The sequence below is a fragment of the Myxine glutinosa genome, chromosome 7 (genome assembly GCF_964187855.1).
Source record: "Myxine glutinosa chromosome 7, kmMyxGlut1.1, whole genome shotgun sequence".
NCBI classification, from domain to species: Eukaryota; Metazoa; Chordata; class Myxini; order Myxiniformes; family Myxinidae; genus Myxine; species Myxine glutinosa.
In genome coordinates this window covers 186,651,777-186,670,021 of record NC_136267.1, presented here as the reverse complement: position 1 = coordinate 186,670,021, position 18,245 = coordinate 186,651,777, and the positions used below count along the sequence as shown (strand labels likewise).

The window sequence follows — 18,245 nt, the reverse complement described above, 5'->3', positions numbered from 1 at the left end:
AAAAGTGGATTTGGGGTGAAATTAGCGGGGGTAGAAAAGATCAAGGTTTTGGATGGGGGAAGATAAGAGATGGTGGTGAACAGCTGTTTTAAAGACCTGGAGGGTGGAGTGGGAGTGAAGAGAGTGAGGGAGTTTGTTCCAGAGGCGGAAGAAAATAGGAATGAAGGAGTGAAGGAGAGCAGAGAGTCTTGATTTTGGCAGTTTAACCATAAGAGGTTTGCAGGCAGATCTTGTGCGACCTGTAGGAATATTTGGGGGACAGAGCCCAGAGAGAGCTGGGGGGGGGGGGGGAGGGGGGCAAGGCCAGAGAGGAGTCGGTAGAAGACGGAAAGACCACCAGCCTGCCTGCGGTGAGTGAGTGAAAGGCCCTTGGAGTTAGCTTCATCGCGGGAGATTCCAATGATTCTAAACGCTTTGGTTACAACAGCTTGAAGACGAGCTCGGTGTGAGGCAGGAGCACCAGCCCAGAGGGGAGAGCAGTATTCCATTGAGCTGTGGATGAAAGCCTTGTATGTGGTGAGGAGCTCAGGTGTGCCAAGGAAGGACTTCGCACGACGGAGGATGCCCAGTCGGCGACTGGCTTTGGAGGCCCGATTTGAAATGTGGTTTTCCCAGGAAAGATCATGGCAGATAGTGAGACCCAAAAGCTTGAGTGACAGAACTTCTTGGAGAGGATTATTCAGAAAGTGGATGGGAGGGTGTCCAGTCGGTCTTTTCGGAGAGACATCGTAAGAGTGTGAGATTTGTCAGGATTGAAAGACATGTTCCACTTGTTTGCCCAGTCTGTGATATTGTCCAGGTCTGCAGAGAGTGAGGAGGCTGCAGACTGCCGATCTGTGGGATGAGGAATGGAGCGACAGAGAGTAGTGTCATCAGCAAAGAGATAGAGAGGATTTTCAAGAGAGTCAGAGAGATCATTGATGAAGACCAGAAAAAGCACAGGGCCCAGAACACTGCCTTGGGGAACTCCAGCCTGAACAGGAAGAGGAGATGAGAGAAACCCATTCAGTGCCACACGTTGACTACGAATAGAGAGGAAGTCCGCCCACCATGCGTGGAGATTTCCATGGATACCAAAGGAGGAGAGTTTGGTGAGCAGATCTGGGTGCCAGACCGTATCGAAGGCACGTGATATGTCAAGGGAGACAGCTCTAATTTCCTGTTTGGCATTGAGGACCTCCATCCATTGTTGAGAAAGCAGAAGCAACATGTCCAGAGTAGAGTGACCAGGTCTGAAACCAAATTGATGATCAGAGATAAAGCCTTTGGAGAAGAGGAAAGATTTCATATCCGAAGCAATGATGGATTCCATGACTTTGCTGATAATTGGGAGAAGGCTGATTGGTCTGAAGTTGCTAGGATCTGTTTTAGCACCTTTTTTGTGCAAAGCGGTGATGTTGGCTGATTTCCAAGCAGATGGCAGATGACCTCGAGCAAAAGAGAGGGTGAAGAGAACAGAGAGAGGGAGTGAAAGAGCGGAGGAACAGGATTTTAGGACCCGTGGGCTGATGCCGTCAGGTCCAGTTGCAGAATCAGAGTCGAGGGTTGACAGAAACTTTTCCACCTTGTCAGGAGGAAAGGACACAGAGTCCAGGAGCAGCTGGTTACGACTGGGTACGGTGGGTACAGAGAGGGATGGGTTTGGGACACAAGATTTAGAGGCAAACACAGAGTTGAGGCATTCAGGATTTTCACGTGCGGAGTCAGCCGTGTAGCCGTTTGAGGTGAGGGAGGGGATGGAGGGGGAACAAACACCAGAAACAGATTTGACCAGACGCCACCAGGATTTGGAAGAGGGAGACCGATAAGAGAGTTCGGTCTTGAGAACGGAGAGATATTGTTTCCTGGCTCTACTGACGGTGGGGCACACTTGTTTCAGGCTTTGTGAAAGGAAATGAGATTTCCTCCCATTGGATTTGCTTTCCAGGAGACGAAAGCAAGTTGTTTCTGGGCAACAGCCTCACCACAAGATTCCGTGTACCATGGACGGGAGGAAGGGTATGACAACTGAAGACGAGATGGGATAAATCTGTGCATGAGAGAGAGCAATTTACTTTGGAAGAATTCCCAGGATGAGTTGATGTCAGATGCGGTAGAGATGGGAGACCAGTCCAGATGATTGATGGCTGCTTGAAGACCGTGCCAGTTGGCCTGAGTGAAATGCCAGACTCGTCGACGCTGAGCAGGCTCTCTGAGAATGGTCAGAGAGATTTCAACTTTAACAAGCACATGATCAGATGAGCCGATTGGAGCAGAAGAAGAGCAGCAACTGTGCTTTTTCTAGTCTTCATCAATGATCTCTCTGACTCTCTTGAAAATCCTCTCTATCTCTTTGCTGACGACTCTACTCTCTGTCGCTCCATTCCTCATCCCTCAGATCGGCAGTCTGCAGCCTCCTCACTCTCTGCAGACCTGGACAAATTCACAGACTGGTCAAACAAGTGGAACATGTCTTTCAATCCTGACAAATCTCACACTCTTACAATGTCTCTCCGAAAGGACCGACTGGACAACCCTCCCATCTACTTTCTCAACAATCCTCTCCAAGAAGTTCTGTCGCTCAAGCTTTTGGGTCTCACTATCTGCCATGATCTTTCTTGGGAAAACCACATTTCCAAGCTGGCCTCCAAAGCCAGTCGCCGACTGGGCATCCTCCGTCGTGCGAAGTCCTTCCTTGGCACACCTGAGCTCCTCACCACATACAAGGCTTTCATCCGCAGCTCAATGGAATACTGTTCCCCCCTCTGGGCTGGTGCTCCTGCCTCACACCTTGCTCGGCTTCACGCTGTTGAGGCCAAAGCTTTCAGAATCATTGGAATCTCCTGCGATGTAGTCAACACCGAGGGCCTTTCACTCACTCACCGCAGGCAGGTTGGTGGTCTTTCTGTCTTCTACCGACTCCTCTCCGGCCTTGCTCCCCCAGCTCTCTCTGTGCTCTGTCCCCCCGATATTCCTTCAGGTCGCACAAGATCTGCCTGCAACCCTCTTATGGTTAAACTGCCAAAGTCTAGGCTCTCTGCTCACCTTCACTCTTTCATTCCCCTTTTCTCCCGCCTCTGGAACAAACTCCCCCACTCCCTTCAATCCCACTCCTCCCTCCAGGTCTTTAAAACAGCTGTTCACCACCATCTCTTATCTTCCCCCATCGAAAACCTTGATCTTTTCTACCCCCGGTAATTCACCCCAGAGTCCTTGCAGTGTTCATATGTTTTATTCCTCTCCCACCTCCCCCCAAGTCCTCCCGATGTCCCTGCTCTCAAATGTTGTGTTTGTGTCCTTCCTCCTCTTCCCCCTCTCTTTTGTGTCCTTCCCCCTCTCTCCCCATCTTGTCTGCCGCTCCGCTTGTTTTTTGTGTTTTGTGTGTCGGTTTGTCTTTTTGTGTGATTAATGTTAGCTCTTTCACGAGCCTCGATCTTGTATACAAAAAACCCCCCAAAAAAACCAGACATTTTCAGGGAAGCTCGTCATAACCAAGTCCAGAAGAGAAGATGCTCCGTTGACTGAGATCCGGGTTGGGAAATTGACAGATTGTGTCAGTCCCAGTGAGTCGCAGAACAGCTTGGAAGTTCAACAGAAGTTGAACAGCTTGGTTCAACTTTTTGTTGAAACGATTGCTTTCACTTTCGTTTGATTTGAAAAAGTTGAACATGAACCGTGATCCCTTACCGAAGAGGATGTGGATACTTTGGGTCCTGGGAAGACTCCGTTCCACCTCCTGAAAACTGCAAATGGAGATAACAACCAAAAACACATCTACATGCACACACACATACAGGTACATGCACACACATGTACACACACATGTACACACATATGTAATGTAACTACTGTATATATATATATTTCCTTCATTGGAGGACATGCTTGCACGTTTCTGTGCTATTTATTACATCACAGTTATAATAAAGATTTCTAGAAAGAGAGACATTGCCGAAGCTCTTCATCTCGCACTCTTCAGGAAAGTCTCAATAATATCGGGTATCATGGATAAAAATTCGATTTACACTCGCACATGGTTATTAATTGGCTCAATTGGCTGATGCTGATTGGCTGATGTCAATGCAGGGCATAGCTGTAGGGCACCGAGGGGACCGGATAGCCAAGAGACCCCACAATAGTGAGTTTTATCAAAGCAAGTGAAGCGTTTGCACCAATTATTTTTTGTTTATAAAGAACGAGACTTTGCATGTGTATAAATGCGGCTTCAAATATCAGTAAATGTGCCACACTGCATGATTGGGCTCTGATCTGAACCCAATCAGCATGATTGTTTTATGCGCAATCCAGACGAGATCATTGAGCGGATGCTGTCTGATCTCAGGATTGTAAGTTTGCGCAAGCGTTCTGCTTTGCTTTGAGCATGGGCCAGATGGTTGTACACAACAGTTCTGCAGCTCAACTGTTATCAATCACAATGTAGGTGTTGCTTTATTTGGTCCTCCAATGTTTGGGATGTACAGCCAATGTAAGTGTTGCTTTATTTGGTCCTCCAATGTTTGGGATGTACAGCCAATGTAGGTGTTGCTTTATTTGGTCCTCCAATGTTTGGGATGTACAGCCAATGTAGGTGTTGCTTTATTTGGTCCTCCAATGTTTGGGATGTACAGCCAATGTAGGTGTTGCTTTATTTGGTCCTCCAATGTTTGGGATGTACAGCCAATGTAGGTGTTGCTTTATTTGGTCCTCCAATGTTTGGGATGTACAGCCAATGTAGGTGTTGCTTTATTTGGTCCTCTAATGTTTGGGATGTACAGCCAATGTAGGTGTTGCTTTATTTGGTCCTCTAATGTTTGGGATGTACAGCCAATGTAGGTGTTGCTTTATTTGGTCCTCCAATGTTTGGGATGTACAGCCAATGTAGGTGTTGCTTTATTTGGTCCTCCAATGTTTGGGATGTACAGCCAATGTAGGTGTTGCTTTATTTGGTCCTCCAATGTTTGGGATGTACAGCCAATGTAGGTGTTGCTTTATTTGGTCCTCTAATGTTTGGGATGTACAGCCAATGTAGGTGTTGCTTTATTTGGTCCTCTAATGTTTGGGATGTACAGCCAATGTAGGTGTTGCTTTATTTGGTCCTCCAATGTTTGGGATGTACAGCCAATGTAGGTGTTGCTTTATTTGGTCCTCCAATGTTTGGGATGTACAGCCAATGTAAGTGTTGCTTTATTTGGTCCTCCAATGTTTGGGATGTACAGCCAATGTAAGTGTTGCTTTATTTGGTCCTCCAATGTTTGGGATGTACAGCCAATGTAGGTGTTGCTTTATTTGGTCCTCCAATGTTTGGGATGTACAGCCAATGTAAGTGTTGCTTTATTTGGTCCTCCAATGTTTGGGATGTACAGCCAATGTAGGTGTTGCTTTATTTGGTCCTCCAATGTTTGGGATGTACAGCCAATGTAAGTGTTGCTTTATTTGGTCCTCCAATGTTTGGGATGTACAGCCAATGTAGGTGTTGCTTTATTTGGTCCTCCAATGTTTGGGATGTACAGCCAATGTAGGTGTTGCTTTATTTGGTCCTCCAATGTTTGGGATGTACAGCCAATGTAGGTGTTGCTTTATTTGGTCCTCCAATGTTTGGGATGTACAGCCAATGTAGGTGTTGCTTTATTTGGTCCTCCAATGTTTGGGATGTACAGCCAATGTAGGTGTTGCTTTATTTGGTCCTCCAATGTTTGGGATGTACAGCCAATGTAGGTGTTGCTTTATTTGGTCCTCCAATGTTTGGGATGTACAGCCAATGTAGGTGTTGCTTTATTTGGTCCTCCAATGTTTGGGATGTACAGCCAATGTAAGTGTTGCTTTATTTGGTCCTCCAATGTTTGGGATGTACAGGCAATGTAGGTGTTGCTTTATTTGGTCCTCCAATGTTTGGGATGTACAGCCAATGTAGGTGTTGCTTTATTTGGTCCTCCAATGTTTGGGATGTACAGCCAATGTAAGTGTTGCTTTATTTGGTCCTCCAATGTTTGGGATGTACAGCCAATGTAGGTGTTGCTTTATTTGGTCCTCCAATGTTTGGGATGTACAGCCAATGTAGGTGTTGCTTTATTTGGTCCTCCAATGTTTGGGATGTACAGCCAATGTAGGTGTTGCTTTATTTGGTCCTCCAATGTTTGGGATGTACAGCCAATGTAGGTGTTGCTTTATTTGGTCCTCCAATGTTTGGGATGTACAGCCAATGTAGGTGTTGCTTTATTTGGTCCTCCAATGTTTGGGATGTACAGCCAATGTAGGTGTTGCTTTATTTGGTCCTCCAATGTTTGGGATGTACAGCCAATGTAAGTGTTGCTTTATTTGGTCCTCCAATGTTTGGGATGTACAGCCAATGTAGGTGTTGCTTTATTTGGTCCTCTAATGTTTGGGATGTACAGCCAATGTAGGTGTTGCTTTATTTGGTCCTCCAATGTTTGGGATGTACAGCCAATGTAGGTGTTGCTTTATTTGGTCCTCCAATGTTTGGGATGTACAGCCAATGTAGGTGTTGCTTTATTTGGTCCTCCAATGTTTGGGATGTACAGCCAATGTAGGTGTTGCTTTATTTGGTCCTCCAATGTTTGGGATGTACAGCCAATGTAGGCCATGAGCTCGTTGCTCAAAATGTGTCCACAAATGGACTTCCGTCAGAACGTTTTGGGAAATAGGTGTAATTAGGTGATTCTGAATGTTTCAAACCTGCTGAATACAATAGTGCAGTTCCACACGTGATATTCCATTGTGAAAAGGGTCAAAAGGGCCCATTCCCGATCATCCCCTTCTTAAACCTCGAGGACAAGCGTTTCCACGTGCGATGAAATTTTACTTGTTTACCCGACATAGTTTTACCTACATTTACCCGACATTTAGTAAAACATTTTACATGTTTTGCAGCTGTTCCCTTGGCCTTTCAGACATCCTAAATTCAATGATGCAGTTTCACACCGGATATTTCATTTCAAGAGGTCAAAATCGCACCCGTGTCCAAAGGAAGTGGTTCGGTTTGGCATTTTAAATATGAAATGGGCATAGGCAAAGCCTAGAAATGGCGAAACCCTTTAGAATTCCCTTTATAACCCATTATAATTACCATTTAGAACCCACTAGAATGACCCTTTAGAACCTTATAGAATTACACACGGTGGGTTAGAGAGGTTCTTCTTCTTCATTTTTATGGGGAGATCGACAAAGCCAAATATTGAAGCAGCTTAACCACTTAAAAAGAAAAGCGGGAGGGCCGACGGGAGTTGTGGGAGATATGTTGAAGGCAGCAGGAAGTTGGGGTGTGAAGAGAATGACAGAGATCTGTAATCTGGTGGTGAAAGAAGGCCGCATTCCAGTGGATTGGGAACTGAGTACCCTCGTCCCTCCATACAGGGGGAAAGGTGACCCTCTGGAGTGTGGCTCGTACCGAGCGATAAAGTTATTGGAGCATGGAATGAAGGTATTGGAAAGGGTGTTGGAGAGGAGGATAAGGAAGAAAGTGAAGATCGACGAAATGCAGTTTGGATTTATGCCAGGAAGAGGAACGACAGACGCGCTCTTTATTGTGAGGCAGTTGCAGGAGAAGTACATGGAGAAGAGGAAGAAGTTGTTTCTTGGGTTTGTTGATCTGGAGAAAGCATTCGATAGGGTTCCACGTGAAGTAGTGACATTGGCATTGAGGAAGTTAGGAGTGGAGGAATGGTTGATCAGAGTAGTGATGGCAATGTACAAAAGAGCACGCACAGCTGTAAGGACGAAGGACGGGAACAGTGGTGAGTTTGAGGTGAAGGTGGGAGTGCATCAGGGGTCGGTACTAAGTCCACTACTATTTGTAGCTGTGATGGAGGTGCTGGCTCAGAACGTAAAGGAGGGTTTACCGTGGGAGTTGTTGTATGCAGATGATCTGGTGTTGATTGCGGAAAGTATGGATGGACTGAAGGAGAAGATGAACAAGTGGAAGGAATGTATGGAGACAAAAGATCTAAAGGTGAATATCGGAAAGACGAAGGTGATGGCAAGTGGTAAAGCATGTGGTGAGGTGGAAAGAACTGGGAAGTGGCCCTGTGCTGTGTGCAGGAAGGGTGTCGGAGTGAACTCCATTCAATGTACAATGTGCGCTGAGTGGGTTCATCAAAAATGTAGTGGTTTGAGAGGGTCATTAACCAGTGTGGCAGCTACATTCAAATGTAAGGTGTGCACAGTGGGAGTTGCAGATGGAGGAAATGTTGAGTTGGATCTTGGAGACGGCGTGAAGCTGGAAAGTGTGAAAACATTTTGCTACCTCGGAGACATGCTGAATGGAGAAGGTGGAACAGACTCGGCAACGGTTGCTAGAGTGAGATGTGCATGGAAGAAGTTTCGGGAACTGAGTGGCGTGCTGACGAGGAGGGGAGTGTCGTTGAAGCTGAAGGGAAAGCTGTATGCTGTACGTGTGAGAAGTGTTATGATTTATGGGAGCGAGACATGGGTAATGAACGCAGAGCAGCAACGAAGGCTGGAAAGAGTGGAAATGCGAATGGTTCGGTGGATGTGCGGAGTTTCGTTGAGAGAGAGGAAGAGAAATGATGAATTATGAAAGATGATGGGAATAGAGCCTGTGATTGATGCTGTGAAGACGAACAGGTTGACATGGTTTGGTCATGTGTTGAGGAAGGATGAAAGTGACTGGTTGAGAAGAATGATGGAAATGAATGTAGAAGGAAGTGGAGGATGGGGAAGACCGAGAAAGACTTGGCTAAACATGGTGGAAGAAGAAATGCGGGCAAGGGGGTTAACACGGAGAGATGCAGAAAATAGGGCAAAATGGAGAAGATTGTCATGGGGCCCGCAAGGCTAACCCCCGCGCTAGCAGGGAAAATGGTCTTGAAATGCCTGTTGTTGTTGTTGTTGTTGTTTGTTGTTGTCTTAACCACTTAAAAAGGGGGAAATTCCAATCATGCCTTTCTTTGTAAGCTCAAAGACAAGGGTTTGCACACGGGATGAAACAAATTGCACACAAATTCATACTGATCGGATTAAGCGTTATACTTGTCGAATTATGACGTCATAACGAAGGCACCGATGACATCATCACTAACACGTCTTATTCCCCATGGGGAGTACTTGACAATGAGCCATGATTCAATTTTTTCCATTAAGTGTTTTCAGAGATATGGAGGTACAAAGTTCTTCCAAGATGGCGCCTGTACCACATGATCTTTGATGTCATAATTATCATTAAAGTATTCTGCAGAAGGACGAGCTCCTATGGTGAAAATTTTGTCAATCACACCAAGAATTGCAGAGAAAAAACAATTCATACTGATCGAATCAAGCGTTGTATTTGTCGAATTATCACGTCATAAATAATTTACCGATGATATCATAATTAGCATATCTTATTCCCCAAGGGGAGTTCTTTACAAGAGCCATGTTTCAATTTTTTCCATGGAGCGGTTTCAGAGATATTGAAGTGCAATATTTTTCGATTTTTCGAAAATTTCGTGTCAATCGGCCCAACGGTTGCCGAGAAAATGAATTTTAAAAATGCAGACACGTACGTATGCACGCCGTACGTACGCACACCGCACGTACGCACCGAATGCCTAACCCTGCTTTTCGCTTCGCGAGATCAGGATAACTGGAACTGCACTTGGAAGAGAGCATATCTCCACCAAGCTGAACAGTTTACGTGTTGTGTCCCACTGATAGGTCAGACCTGGATTAGGACATGAACCAAAATTGAATTGGCCTCTTCTTATCACCCAACCAACTGATCCACCTAGTTTTTTACAAGTCATCCACAACTTTTTGAAATATCGTGATATGTCATATATAAAGCTCTTTCTAACCACTGACTGACTCATATTAATGTTCAGTACCGTCCGGGTGTCGTAGAAATTGAAATTTGGCATGCCGACGGACATCAAAGCCGGTCCACCAGGAAAAATCCCAGAACGCCGGAAAGCATCCGCAAATGAAAATTTATGTAAAAACAGTAAATAATATGTTAAAAAATATATATATATTTTTTTAACCTAAATTGATCAGCAGGTCGGTGATGCTTGCCTATAATCATAAAGCTTCTATTTATTATGTACCTACAGACGGAGCATGATTTGTTATTGCTTACACAATATGTAAGCATCCCCCACTAGTATGTATATATAGTTTTTGGCCCTATATCTCAATGGGGAAGAATCACTTCTTTTTTTTTGGAAATTCTCGTATCCTGATGCATATTCAGATCTTTACCAAAATCGAATCGATTTGTCCAAGTCACACTCCCGACCTGTCCACCAAGCTTCATCTGAATCCGTGCATAACCTTTTGAGATACCATGCTATGTATCGGTTTTAGCCCTATCACTCAATGGGGGAAGAATCACTTCAAAAAATTCTCTGATCCGGATCCGGATTCAAATCTTCACCAAAATTGAATCACTTCTTCCTTGTCACACACCCAAGCTACCCACCCAGTTTCGTCCGAATGTGTCCACATCCGAATCTGAATCTTTTTGAGACATCATGTTCACAGACAAACAGACAGAAAGACAGAAAGACACAAACAGACAGAAAGACATAAAAAGACAGAAAGACAGACGAGCAGATAGATACAAACAATGAGACAGATATACAGACAATCAGATAGACAGACAAAGAGGCAGATAGACAGACAAACAGACAGATAGACAGACAAAGAGACAGATAGACAGAGAAGCAGACAGATAGACAGAAAAGAGACAGATAGACAGACAAACATATGGCGGTGAAAACATAACCTCCGCCCACTTTAGGTAGCGCAGGTAATGAAACAAAATAGTAAAGACGCACTATTAAAATGTCACATAATGGAATCCTTCAGATGCAGCACGATACCATTTTATTGGGAAAAATAAACCGGTTTGAAAACGTATCGAATGATGTCGAATTGGGAATTGGGCTCAGTCTGTCCGACTTGCCCCAAAGAAAAGTCTCTGGGTTTCTGGCAAAGCCTTTCAAACATGTCACAACCAGTTAAAGGACGACGTGGAATAAGAAAGGTGCACGTTTCACTCAACTCACAGAATTATTACATCACAGAACTTACAGAACTCACACGACAGAACTTACAGAACTCACACGACAGAACGTACAGAACTCACAGAACAAATGTTGTGTTTGTGTCCTGCCCCCTCTCTCCCCATCTTGTGTTCCGCTCCCCTTATTTTGTGTTTTATGTGTCGGTTTGACTTTTTGTGTGATCAATGTTCGCTCTTTCACGAGCCTCGATCTTGTGTACAATCAACACGACAAACCCAAAAGCCTATTTCCCTGTTATTGTACATTGTAAAACACAACCAGCACATGTCCACGTTGCTGTGAGACAAATCACATTTGGTGACAAGTTTGATTTTTAACCACCATGTGTAAAACTTTTTATCTTCGTGAATCGATTAATTTGTCTCTTCGTTAAGTTATTCACTGGTTCATGATATTTTATTATTGTCCAAGTGAATATTTTTCTACCATAATCTCCTCTCCCTCACCCTCTCCTGCCCCATCCACTTCCCCTTCTCCCCTTCCTTCCCTTCCCCTCTCTCTTCCCCTCCCCTCTCTCTCCCTCTCCCCCTCCCCCTCGCCCCTTCCTTCCCTTCCCCTCTCTCTTCCCCTCCCCTCTCTCTCCCTCTCCCCTCTCTCTCCCTCTCCCCCTCCCCCTCGCCCCTTCCTTCCCTTCCCCTCTCTCTTCCCCTCCCCTCTCTCTCCCTCTCCCCTCTCTCTCCCTCTCCCCCTCCCCCTCGCCCCTTCCTTCCCTTCCCCTCTCTCTCCCTCTCCCCTCTCTCTCCCTCTCCCCCTCCCCCCTCGCCCCTTCCTTCCCTTCCCCTCTCTCTCCCCCTCCCCTCTCTCTCCCTCTCCCCCTCCCCCCTGTCCCCCTTCGCTTCCCCTCTCCATTGTCTTCCCACACCCTCCCCTCCCTCACCGCTTCCCTCCTCCTTTCGTTCCCCTTGCCTCCCCCTCACCCCTCTCTTAATATTCCCATTACGAAGCGACTCTGCGTTGCCCGGCGTTGCATAGTGATCTGATATAAGGCTCATGGAGGACCGTGACCAAATATTGTAAGCAGGACAAGGACATTAGGAGAGAAATATATTTACTTTTATACAAATTCCAATAAATGGAGACGATGGTTAAATGCATGACTACTACATGTATATTGTTTTTGAACCTGGGATCCCACATCATCAGTTGTTTGTTTCGATGGAATTGACCAACCCTCAACAACATGTGATTAAGTTACTTAGAACCCACAACATGTGATTAAGTTACTTAGAACCCACAACATGTGATTTAGTTACTTAGAACCCACAACATGTGATTTAGTTACATAGAACCCACAACATGTGATTTAGTTACTTAGAACCCACAACATGTGATTTAGTTACTTAGAACCCACAACAACATGTGATTTAGTTACTTAGAACCCACAACATGTGATTTAGTTACTTAGAACCCACAACAACATGTGATTTAGTTACTTAGAACCCACAACATGTGATTTAGTTACTTAGAACCCTCAACAACATGTGATTTAGTTACTTAGAACCCACAACATGTGATTTAGTTACTTAGAACCCACAACAACATGTGATTTAGTTACTTAGAACCCACAACAACATGTGAATTAGTGACTTAGAACCCACAACAACATGTGAATTAGTGACTTAGAACACACAACAACATGTGATTTAGTTACCTAGAACCCACAACATGTGATTTAGTTACTTAGAACCCACAACAACATGTGATTTAGTTACTTAGAACCCACAACAACATGTGATTTAGTTACTTAGAACCCACAACAACATGTGATTTAGTTACTTAGAACCCACAACAACATGTGAATTAGTGACTTAGAACACACAACAACATGTGATTTAGTTACTTAGAACCCACAACATGTGATTTACTTACTTAGAACCCACAACAACATGTGATTTAGTTACTTAGAACCCACAACAACATGTGATTTAGTTACTTAGAACCCACAACAACATGTGAATTAGTGACTTAGAACACACAACAACATGTGATTTAGTTACTTAGAACCCACAACAACATGTGAATTAGTGACTTAGAACACACAACAACATGTGATTTAGTTACTTAGAACCCACAACATGTGATTTAGTTACTTAGAACCCACAACAACATGTGATTTAGTTAGTTAGAACCCACAACAACATGTGATTTAGTTACTTAGAACCCACAACAACATGTGAATTAGTGACTTAGAACACACAACAACATGTGATTTAGTTACTTAGAACCCACAACATGTGATTTACTTACTTAGAACCCACAACAACATGTGATTTAGTTACTTAGAACCCACAACAACATGTGATTTAGTTACTTAGAACCCACAACAGGTGATTTAGTTACTTAGAACCCACAACATGTGATTTAGTTACTTAGAACCCACAACAACACGTGATTTAGTTACTTAGAACCCACAACAGCATGTGATTTAGTTACTTAGAACCCACAACAACATGTGATTTAGTTACTTATAACCAACAACAACATGTGATTTCGTTACTTAGAACCCACAACATGTGATTTAGTTACTTAGAACCCACAACATGTGATTTAGTTACTTAGAACCCACAACAACACGTGATTTAGTTACTTAGAACCCACAACATGTGATTTAGTTACTTAGAACCCACAACAACATGTGATTTAGTTACTTAGAACCCACAACAGCATGTGATTTAGTTACTTAGAACCCACAACAACATGTGATTTAGTTACTTAGAACACACAACAACATGTGATTTAGTTACTTAGAACCCACAACAACATGTGATTTAGTTACTTAGAACCCACAACATGTGATTTAGTTACTTAGAACCCACAACAACATGTGATTTAGTTACTTAGAACCCACAACATGTGATTTAGTTACTTAGAACCCTCAACAACATGTGATTTAGTTACTTAGAACCCACAACATGTGATTTAGTTACTTAGAACCCACAACAACATGTGATTTAGTTACTTAGAACCCACAACAACATGTGAATTAGTGACTTAGAACCCACAACAACATGTGAATTAGTGACTTAGAACACACAACAACATGTGATTTAGTTACCTAGAACCCACAACATGTGATTTAGTTACTTAGAACCCACAACAACATGTGATTTAGTTACTTAGAACCCACAACAACATGTGATTTAGTTACTTAGAACCCACAACAACATGTGATTTAGTTACTTAGAACCCACAACAACATGTGAATTAGTGACTTAGAACACACAACAACATGTGATTTAGTTACTTAGAACCCACAACATGTGATTTACTTTCTTAGAACCCACAACAACATGTGATTTAGTTACTTAGAACCCACAACAACATGTGATTTAGTTACTTAGAACCCACAACAACATGTGAATTAGTGACTTAGAACACACAACAACATGTGATTTAGTTACTTAGAACCCACAACAACATGTGAATTAGTGACTTAGAACACACAACAACATGTGATTTAGTTACTTAGAACCCACAACATGTGATTTAGTTACTTAGAACCCACAACAACATGTGATTTAGTTACTTAGAACCCACAACAACATGTGATTTAGTTAGTTAGAACCCACAACAACATGTGATTTAGTTACTTAGAACCCACAACAACATGTGAATTAGTGACTTAGAACACACAACAACATGTGATTTAGTTACTTAGAACCCACAACATGTGATTTACTTACTTAGAACCCACAACAACATGTGATTTAGTTACTTAGAACCCACAACAACATGTGATTTAGTTACTTAGAACCCACAACAGGTGATTTAGTTACTTAGAACCCACAACATGTGATTTAGTTACTTAGAACCCACAACAACACGTGATTTAGTTACTTAGAACCCACAACAGCATGTGATTTAGTTACTTAGAACCCACAACAACATGTGATTTAGTTACTTATAACCAACAACAACATGTGATTTCGTTACTTAGAACCCACAACATGTGATTTAGTTACTTAGAACCCACAACATGTGATTTAGTTACTTAGAACCCACAACAACACGTGATTTAGTTACTTAGAACCCACAACATGTGATTTAGTTACTTAGAACCCACAACAACATGTGATTTAGTTACTTAGAACCCACAACATGTGATTTAGTTACTTAGAACCCACAACATGTGATTTAGTTACTTAGAACCCACAACAACACGTGATTTAGTTACTTAGAACCCACAACAGCATGTGATTTAGTTACTTAGAACCCACAACAACATGTGATTTAGTTACTTAGAACACACAACAACATGTGATTTAGTTACTTAGAACCCACAACAGCATGTGATTTAGTTACTTAGAACCCACAACAACATGTGATTTAGTTACTTAGAACCCACAACAACATGTGATTTAGTTACTTAGAACCCACAACAGCATGTGATTTAGTTACTTAGAACCTACAATAACATATGATTTTGTTACTTAGAATCCACAACAACATGTGATTTCGTTACTTAGAACCCACAACATGTGATTTAGTTACTTAGAACCCACAACAACATGTGATTTAGTTACTTAGAACACACAACAACATGTGATTTAGTTACTTAGAACCCACAACAGCATGTGATTTAGTTACTTAGAACCCACAACAACATGTGATTTAGTTACTTAGAACACACAACAACATGTGATTTAGTTACTTAAAACCCACAACAACATGTGATTTAGTTACTTAGAACCCACAACAACATTTGATTTAGTTAGTTAGAACCCACAACAACATGTGATTTAGTTACTTAGAACCCACAACAACATTTGATTTAGTTAGTTAGAACCCACAACAACATGTGATTTAGTTACTTAGAACCCACAACAACATGTGATTTAGTTACTTAGAACCCACAACAACATTTGATTTAGTTACTTAGAACCCACAACAACATGTGATTTAGTTAGTTAGAACCCACAACAACATGTGATTTAGTTACTTAGAACACACAACAACATGTGATTTAGTTACTTAGAACCCACAACAACATTTGATTTAGTTAGTTAGAACCCACAACAACATGTGATTTAGTTAGTTAGAACCCACAACAACATGTGATTTAGTTACTTAGAACCCACAACAACATTTGATTTAGTTAGTTAGAACCCACAACAACATGTGATTTAGTTACTTAGAACCCACAACAACATGTGATTTAGTTACTTAGAACACACAACAACATGTGATTTAGTTACTTAGAACCCACAACAACATATGATTTAGTTACTTAGAACCCACAACAACATGTGATTTAGTGACTTAGAACACACAACAACATGTGATTTAGTTACTTAGAACCCACAACAACATGTGATTTAGTTACTTAGAACCCACAACAACATGTGATTTAGTGACTTAGAACACACAACAACATGTGATTTAGTTACTTAGAACCCACAACAACAATCTTGTGATCCATTATGTCCAAATATTATGTTTACCACAAAGTATTTCGTTTGTCATGATGAGGTACACTTCCCTATCTCTTCTCACCTAGGGTAAACCTGGTTCTCTGGGTGAAGATGGAGTTCCTGGTGTTAAAGGAAAGAAGGTAACACGACATTGTTTTTATTACTATTAAACCGAGAATCTTAGAAGGTGAGATGTCACATTGACAGGTGTCATCTGCTGCAGGTAAAACATAGATGTCGTAATTGATTTTTAACCCATTGTAGTTTAACTGGATTTTGTTTCATTCCTGCTCTTGTTCCTCCATGACTATTGATGGCTCATGAATTTGATGCCATGTGTGTGTTTTGGGACTTTTTTCAATTAGAATTTGTTACTTACAGGGTGATCAAGGACGAGGTGGGAGTCCAGGAGCAAATGGCTTGGAGGTATTGATTCCTAATTCAGTGATGATAATTTGTGATTATTGTGGATTTATTAATTTTATACATCTTTTTAAATACGCGCGGCCTATTGTAGATAGAACCAAAGAGTTTTGTGCCCTCCTGATGTAAAGCAAATTGTTAAGTTTTCTTCATGTGTAGAACATGAATGTTTAAAACGAACACACCAAAATATATTGGCACTTAGCATTTGCTTCCACCCGGTGTTTCGCAGGCGGTGTGATTTATCAAAGTGTGGCGACCCTCGGATGGACGTTAAACTGGGCATCCTGTCTGCCAGCATTAGTTAGTGGACATTAAGGATCCCACGGTATCATTTGCGAAAAGTAGGCGAGTTATTACCAACACACTAGCCAAATTCCTGCTCTAAGCAACAGGGGCCCCAGCAAAAGCAGTACAATGACACTTAGTAATGACACAAACCAACAACTAGGTGTTGCAAAATTAAAGGATGATCTATATAATCGATCAATACAGAATATATATATATATATATATACACTACATGACCAAAAGTATGCGGATACCTCTTCTAATTAGTGGATTCGGCTGGTTCAGCCACACCTATTGTTGACAGGTATATATAATCGAGCAACACAGCCATGCAATCTCCATAGACAAACATTGGCAGTAGAATGAGCCGTACTGAACAGCTCAGTGACTTTCAACGTGGCACCATAAGAGGATTCCACCTTTCCAACAAGTCAGTCCATCAAATTTCTGCCCTGCTAGAGCTGCCCCGGTCAACTGTAAGCGCTGTTATTGTGAAGTGGAAACATCGAGGAGTAACAACAGCTCAGCCGCGTTGTGGTACCGTGGCTCACATAACTCACAGAATGGGACCGCCGAGTGCTGAAGCACGTAGTGCATGAAAATTGTCTGTTCTCGGTTGCAACACTCACTACTGAGTTCCAAACTTCCTCTGGAAGCAACGTCAGCACAACAAGTGTTCATCAGGAGCTTCATGAAATGGGTTTCCATGGCCGAGCAGCCACACACAAGCCTAAGATCACCATGCACAATGCCAAGCGTCGGCTGGAGTGGTGTAAAGCTCGCCACCATTGGACTCTGGAGCAGTGGAAGCGCTTTCTCTGGAATGATTAATCACGCTTCACCATCTGGCAGTCCGACGGACGAATCTGGGTTTGGCAGATGCCAGGAGAACGCTACTTTCCTGAATGCATAGTGCCAACTGTAAAGTTTGGTGGAGGAGGAATAATGGTCTGGGGCTGTTTTTCATGGTTCGGGCTAGGCCCCTTTGTTCCAGTGAAGGGAAATCTTAACACGACAGCATACAATGACATTCTAGACGATTGTGTGCTTCAAACTTTGTGGCAACCGTTTGGGGAAGGCCCTTTCCTGTTTCAGCATGACA

The 18,245-nt window shown here is 42.7% G+C and overlaps 1 protein-coding gene across 1 annotated transcript in view; it reads left to right on the top strand.

Moving 5' to 3' along the window:
* LOC137431901 (uncharacterized) overlaps positions 1-18,245 on the top strand; it is a 351,683-nt gene that overhangs the window by 28,586 nt on the left and 304,852 nt on the right. The window contains exons 5-6 of the mRNA XM_068123735.2: positions 16,516-16,569; positions 16,811-16,855. Coding sequence (XP_067979836.2) covers positions 16,516-16,569; positions 16,811-16,855 — 99 coding nt within the window. The remainder of the gene's footprint in view (positions 1-16,515; positions 16,570-16,810; positions 16,856-18,245) is intronic.